The following is a 7,072-nucleotide window of genomic DNA, read 5'->3' as shown; positions in this document are numbered from 1 at the left end:
CGGCCCAGTTTTAGAAAAATGTGACCCTAATCATATATTATTTAATTAAATTGACGTAATGTTTTCATTATTTTATTTTTTACATGATTATGACTCCTTACAAATTAGGGTTTGTCTGGATATTGTTCATACTACCAACCATGAAACATTTTGATCAATATTTGACATACCCCAAATAATTTCTAGCTGATGACATACCCACTTGACCTTGGTCTACTCTGTAGTACTTACTGAAAAATGATCTAAATGCAAAAAATTTGGATTGAAGGAGTGAGAGTGGATATGAAACACATGCTATAGACGACATAATCGACTCAAAGAATAAGATTCCTTTATCTGAACTCAAAGCTTTTGGGATGAGGATTCGATGATGTTGATCATCATCATTTATTTCCAAACAATCCCATGCCATTTAATTGGAAATTTTCTAGTAACATCATCTTCTTCCATAATTGAATCATACAACATAAAGGTATCTAACCAACCCTTGCATTTGTTGAGCATGATGCTGTTAACTCAACTCATAACACGATAATGCCAACGACTAGCAAGTCTGGTCCAACAAGTCCTAGTACTACAACTTATTTAGTTCCATACATGAGTTCCATTTCTCCAACACAAACAAGATTATGACTCCGAATAGTAAAATAACACCATTAATTGATGATTAACATATCTTTTATTGCTAGAGACAATTAACAGTAATGCCCCCATCAACACATATAATTTGGCCAGTAATGTATGAAGCAGCAGGTAGGCAAAGGAATGCCACCATTGGCGAAACTTCGTTAGGCTCTCCAATGCGACCAAGAGGAGTTCGGGACATGTATTTTTCCATAAATTCTTTGTCATCAACTAGCTGAATAGAATTTTTTTTTTTTTAAAAGAATAAAAATTATTAGTTCAAGTCAATCGATATGGTCTACAAAATTATCATAGTAGTAAAGGTAGATCTTACCACACCCGCCATTGGTGTCCTTATAACTCCTGGTGCAATGCTGTTAGTCCGAATATTATCTTTTGCCCATTCACACGCCAAATTCTTTGTTATTTGATTTATTGCTCCTGATAGATCCAACATAAAATTTATAATCTTTTTTAATATTTAAACATTTAGCTTTGAAAACAAAAGTCTTACAAAGTTATATTATTTTTTAGTTGTAAAAAGTACTTTACCTTTAGTTGCTGCATAAGCACTTGTTATATGTATACTGTTCACACCAGCAATAGAGGAGATGAATACAATGCTTCCTTCACCAGAGGCTTTTAAAAGAGGGTGTGCAAGTTGACACAAATGGTAAGCTGATTCTAAGTTTGTAGTCATCAATAATGAGAAGTCTTCAGCAGTATAACCAGCAATTGGTTTCGGTATGAATACTCCAGCATTGTTTACCTATTTCAATGTAATCAAACTGAACAAATCAATCCAAGGTGACTGATTTTTTGCTCACAGACTCTTCATTGCGTGCCACATCAAGCAAGCAATGGTAGTTTTGTAACTAACAAGGGTACTTTCGTAAATTAGAGATGCAATTGGGTAAATGAGATTGGTGGATCCTGGATTTCAGCTAGCAAAATTTTTTTTCAATCAAAGATGGAAATTTAACATGTTCCTTTATTTTGGGTCTGAAGGAAGGGAAAAAAAAAACAATATTTCCTTTATTAAATGGATTTTGTTAACTTGTGCCCTAAGGGCACCCGTTAAAGTGCAATAAATACACTTCGGAAATTGGAATCTGAGGCTATTTCAGTAAAAATAAATTTTTTAAGGGTATTTTCGGTACAAAATCCAATTTCGAAAGTGTATTTATTTTAATTTAATGTGTGCACGCTAACAATACCCTTATTTTAGATATCAAATGAGAGGGAGCGGATCCTTTGTAGTGAGCCTTTCATGCCCCCATGTACAAGAAAAAGAAAATTCAGGTCAAAAGTGTTTATGACCTAGATTCATTTAAAAGAATAAAAAAAATATACATATATTGCCCTCAATCATCCAACTCTTTAAAAATGGACGACGACTGAATTCCTAATTTCAAACAGTTAGATTTTAGTGTCCTATAAACACCACGCTCTTTCAACCATTTAAACAAGCTACAGAGGATCCACTCCCTAAATGAGAAGTATGACCAAATAGAACAGTTTTAGAAGTAAGGTGAAAGTCGATAAAACTTTTGGTCAAGTTACTTAAAAAGAACAGCTTTCAAACATTTACGTACATTTTCCATCTGTGTAATAACTTTTGTAGTGATTTGATTTTAAAAATAAAGAGGTATAAGAGTAAGTTCACTACAAAAGTAATTTTCTTTACACTCACTGTAAAATTTCAAAACGATTTTTGTGGTTACATAATTTGACCAAAAATTTTATTTAACTATGTAAAATACCCTTTAAGTAGTATCAACATTGTTACATGGATCATAAATGCATGAATGTTATTCCTAATGTATTTAGAGAAATACCTGATTGCTAATCTAGTTTGAAATAATAAACTAGTAAACAAACAGAATGGAATGACTGTATTTAAGAAAGTGAAATCGGAACTTGTATTCTTTCACACAACTGTCTCTCTTATTTTAACTGAGATTTTCAACAACGAATGAATGGTGTATGTTAGAATTTATATTATTTGACCAAAATTAATATAAATAGGGGAGAGAGGAGACCTCTCTCTAATATCTCTTCTCCTCTATTTCTTCTTCTCCTTCTCTTTTCTATTAACTTAGATTTCTACCTATCAGAGCACTAATTTAAGATCGAAATTTAGGATTCTTCCTTTCTTATTCTTTATTCCTTCATTTTTTTTTCTTTTGATTTGCTCACTTGGTTTTGATCTTGGTGTAAATAAAATCCTCTGTTTTAAAGTTTAGAATGACCATTCGCTATCTTAACAGAACTTCATTCAGGGGCAGTTTTGTATTTGTATGTATTTTTCGTAATAAACTCCCGTATAATTCATAAAAAAAGTGGAGTCCTTTAAGGTTCTAGGGGTGATTTTTTGGTTCTTCCCAAAAGAGAGAGCTTTATTCCTAAGAAATAGAAAAAGAGAGAAGGAAGCTTGGGGAAGAAGATGAAGTAGAAAGAGAAGGAGTTCTCTCTCACCATGAGAGAAAACTCCGATTGATGAAGCTTCAAATATATTCTTTTTATTTTCAATTTCCTAATGGTATTTCTGATTTTTTTTTTTTGCATTGATTTTTGTTTTCTTGTTCTCTAAGTTCCCATTTTCTTAGTTTTCTTGTAATTTCTTCTTATTTTCTTATTCTCCAAGTAAAACTTGATCTAACCACCTCATCGTGTTGAGAGTGATCCTTGATCCATTATCTTCATGATGGGAACAAGATGATGAACTCAAGTTCATTGTCTCCCTCAATTTGTCCCAAATCTTAAAATGGTGCTTTCATTGAGATTCAAAGTAGTGATTTCATTCTTCAGTGTCCGTTGTTCTCAAAGAATTTTGGTTCAAAGAGTAGATGAAACATTCAAGGGGTTTGTTATTGGTTCAGTATGAATGTGATCGACACTTTCATCCTTCGAAGTATATTCTTTTCATTCAATACATGACTCGGTTATTGGTGTTGATGCCATCCCTTGAGATGCTCTTTGGTAGGATAACATCAAGGGGGCTTATGTGTTATAGGTGAAAAAAAGATTAATGACACTTACCAATCAGTTTGATAAGACATAGAGATGGTTGATTCAATCTGAGATAACATAAAAATCAAGGATGGTTGATTCAGTTTGGGGTAGGAAAAAAGTTCAGAGGGAGCTCAATTGATTTGATTTCATTCAATTTTTGTATGTGTAAATTCTACTCAAGAGGACTTCACTCTTATCAAAATTTTAGTCTGATGCTCACCCTTGAGCTCCTCTCAAGTTGGCAAGCATCAATGGGATTTTATGTTGGATGATGTCATGGTCTCACCTCATTTGCTATTTGAAATATACACAAATTTTACCAAGAAGTGAAGTACAAGAAAGGGCAATCTAAGAGAAGTGAGAAGATGGAAGTAAATCAACAAGAATAAGAAGAAGAAAAATGAATAAAAGGTACGTGCTAACAGATAACGAATGCCATTCGCTATCTTGACAGAACTTCATTCAGGGGCAGTTTTGTATTTGCATGTAGTTTTTTGTACTATATTCCCCAATAATTCTATGAATAGGGAAGTCCTATAAGATTCTAAAGATGGTTTTTTGTTTCTTCTCAAAAGAGAGTTTTAGTTTCTAGAGGGCCTTGTTCCTTAAAAATAGAAAAACTAAGGAATCAAAAATGAATATTAAGGAATCGACAACCCTACTCAAAAGACCAATTAATGATGCCTATAACTTCAAAGAAATGACAAAAATTAAGGAATCAAAAGTGAATATTAAGGAATTGAAGGAAGATGCAATGATTTACTGTGGGAAATCCCGAATGAAAAGTGCACATTATTTCATAACCACTACCCGCCACATTTCACGAAATTATATATGCACCACAAATAGGAGATAATGAACATGGTGTATCGATTTACCCCATGTTGAGTGTATATTTTCCTCCACTCTTGGGTGGGTGTGTCATACCCCAATCAAGCCCCATGATCCCCTTATATTCATTGTTCTCCCCTTCTCCAACAAATCAGTCTTTTGGAGTAATTGGTTGGTTAATATGGTATCAAAGCGCTAAGTTCGTATTGGCCAGGGGTTCAAATCTTTCCACACTTATGAGTGAAGGAGAGTGTTAAGTATATATTTTCCTCCACTCTTGAGTGTGTCATACCCCTATGAAGTCCCATGACCCTCTTATATCCATATTATTCTCTCTTTCTCCAATAAATTGGTCTTTCGGAGTAATTGGTTGGTTAATAGTTACAATTTATCCTAGATAAAGGGAATGTTGTGCCTAAAAGTATAAGCTTTCAGAATTAATTATAAGGTTAAAACATACGTGGTTGACGTGGCAAGTGCATATAATCATAGATCTTTTATCATTGGGATACACAAGGAAAAAATCTACGGTTCTGTGCACTTGCCACGTCAACTAGGTACAAACCATCATTAATAGTAATTGTAGAGGGTATAAATGAAGGATAAGCTCTTAGGTGATGTTAATGGAGATGATTATCTTGGAAGGAGAATGGTAGCTCCCCAGTCAAATCCTGTGACTCTCTTATATCCATATTATTCTCTCTTTTCTTCAATAGATCGGTCTTTCAGAGTAATTGGTTGGTTAATAGTTACAATTTATCCTAGATAAAGGAAATGTTGTACCTAAAAGTTTAAGGTTTCAGAATTAATTATAAGGTTAAAACATATGTGGTTGACGTGGCAAGTGTATATAATCATAGATCTTTTTTCATAGGGATGAACAAGGAAAAAATCTACGGTTCTGTACACTTGCCATGTCAACTAGGTACAGACCATCATTAATAGTAATTGTAGAGGGTGTAAATGAAGGATAAGCTCTTAGGTGATGTTAATGGAGATGATTATCTTCGAGGGAGAATGGTAGCTCCTCAGATCAAAGGGGAAGCCCCTAGCAAGAGGAAAGGTACCCTCCGAGAGAAAAGATATGAGAGATGCAAATTAGGTTCCCAGCCCCATTATTTGTTTAGATCATTATTTATAGGAAAACCCCTTGACCTTAGTCGAAATTATAAATTTGAAAAAAAAAAAAACTCACGAGTATATTTAGTTTTCCTTTGAAGATGGTTGAAACATCCTCCATGAGTTTCTCTCGTTGGGCTCTCACTGATACATCACAAACCGAGCCAGTGACTCGGAGACCCAACTCAGTCCACTCACTCAAGACCTGGTTGAGTTCGGCTCCTTTCCGGGAACACGTGTGGACAGATGCTCCCATGTCTGCAAGCTCCTCAACAATTGCACGGCTGAGAAAAAGGAAGTGTTACATAAGTTTCTGTGTGTATGAGAGAGAGAGAGAGAGAGAGAGAGAGAGAGAGAGAGACCCAATTCCTTTGGTTCCACCAGTGACGAGAGCAGTCATTCCTTTGAGAGACCATCTTCTCCTTTTATGTGCTGCTTCTTCCATATAGTTAGATCTTTTGTCTGAGTTACTAACTGTTGTTCTCTATAAATATAAAAGGTTATAACCGTGCATTGGGTGGTTGTTTGTTGCTCTCAATTATTTATAGATTTATCTTATGTTTCTAGGATTTTTCATAACCTATCATATGTTTGTCCTCTTATCCATCAATAGCAATATTTGTGGTTGTTTTTGAATAAAGAAATTTCCCAACACGTGAACAACTTTTGATGAAATTTCCATGGTGGGCAGAAATGGGACAAGCATTATAAATTGGACAAGTGTTGTCTGCCTCCCTAATACTAGTCAATAAGTTCCCATCATTTTTATTGTGTTACGCAGTGTTGGTGTTTGGAGTAGATTATCTCCATTGTTTGATTTTGCAAGAACGAAGAGGAATCACAATATCGGCTTTGATTGTAAATAGCCTTTTGATTACTTGATTTAATTGTTAAAGAGGGATATTGAATTAATCTGATTTAGAACCCATTAGGAATTACCATTCATTGATGTATCACAAGTCACATTCCGTCTTATCTACTTACAAAATTTGACATTTTCATGATTAGAGAAGGTAGAAATTGGTAATTAAATATACTTTCAACAATAGTAGACATGACTTTAGTTCGAATTGAATAGGAGAATGATTCATTTACACCAACCCTAGCATTTGGAATAAGGCTTCGATGATGATGACGATGAGTTATAATTGAACACGATCTTTCCAATGTTAACTAATAAAAATCCTAATGGAGTGTTGGGGGACCATATATAGAAAATTCCCGAATAAGAAGTCGAGTAGAAGCTGCCAAGTGACTAATTTAGTGGTACCAGAATATAACCTTACAAAAACAACAATCTTTTGTTTTGTAGGCTGTCCTTATCTTTAAGTAACATTTCATTCAACTGCATTTCTTTTTCTATTCTATTTAAAGGTACGCCGCACTTTGGGATAAGGTCCTAAAGAGAGCTAAATAGTTTTTCAATGCATGGGTTAAAAGTTTTGGAATTGATTGGTTTTTTGTGAGGATGATCTCTTTAATC

At 34.2% G+C, this 7,072-nt stretch overlaps 1 protein-coding gene across 1 annotated transcript; it reads right to left on the bottom strand.

Moving 5' to 3' along the window:
- Nucleotides 1-277: 277 nt before the first annotated feature.
- Nucleotides 278-6,096, bottom strand: LOC147411157 (noroxomaritidine/norcraugsodine reductase-like). Its single transcript, XM_086445180.1, has 5 exons — nucleotides 5,952-6,096; nucleotides 5,666-5,873; nucleotides 1,177-1,393; nucleotides 959-1,065; nucleotides 278-859 (listed from the first exon to the last, which is right to left on the bottom strand). Exons 1-5 carry the CDS (start codon nucleotides 6,032-6,034, stop codon nucleotides 686-688), a joined length of 789 nt encoding a protein of 262 aa, XP_086301306.1. The 5' UTR covers nucleotides 6,035-6,096; the 3' UTR covers nucleotides 278-685.
- Nucleotides 6,097-7,072: the final 976 nt, after the last annotated feature.

This window comes from Akebia trifoliata, chromosome 1 (assembly GCF_017979445.1).
Source record: "Akebia trifoliata isolate Shusen 1 chromosome 1, ASM1797944v1, whole genome shotgun sequence".
Lineage (NCBI taxonomy): Eukaryota > Viridiplantae > Streptophyta > Magnoliopsida > Ranunculales > Lardizabalaceae > Akebia > Akebia trifoliata.
Note: the sequence above shows the minus strand (reverse complement) of the source record. Positions and strands in the feature narration are given on the sequence as shown.

Bases quoted from the DNA above. Each gene is read 5' to 3' on its own strand.
- LOC147411157 (XM_086445180.1), bottom strand. From the start codon at position 6,034: ATGGAAGAAGCAGCACATAAAAGGAGAAGATGGTCTCTCAAAGGAATG. The intron at 5,874-5,951 runs GTCTCTCTCTCT...CCTTTTTCTCAG, and splicing joins GGTGGAACCAAAGGAATTGG to CCGTGCAATTGTTGAGGAGC. The intron at 1,066-1,176 runs GTAAAGTACTTT...TGGATCTATCAG, and splicing joins TGCTTATGCAGCAACTAAAG to GAGCAATAAATCAAATAACA.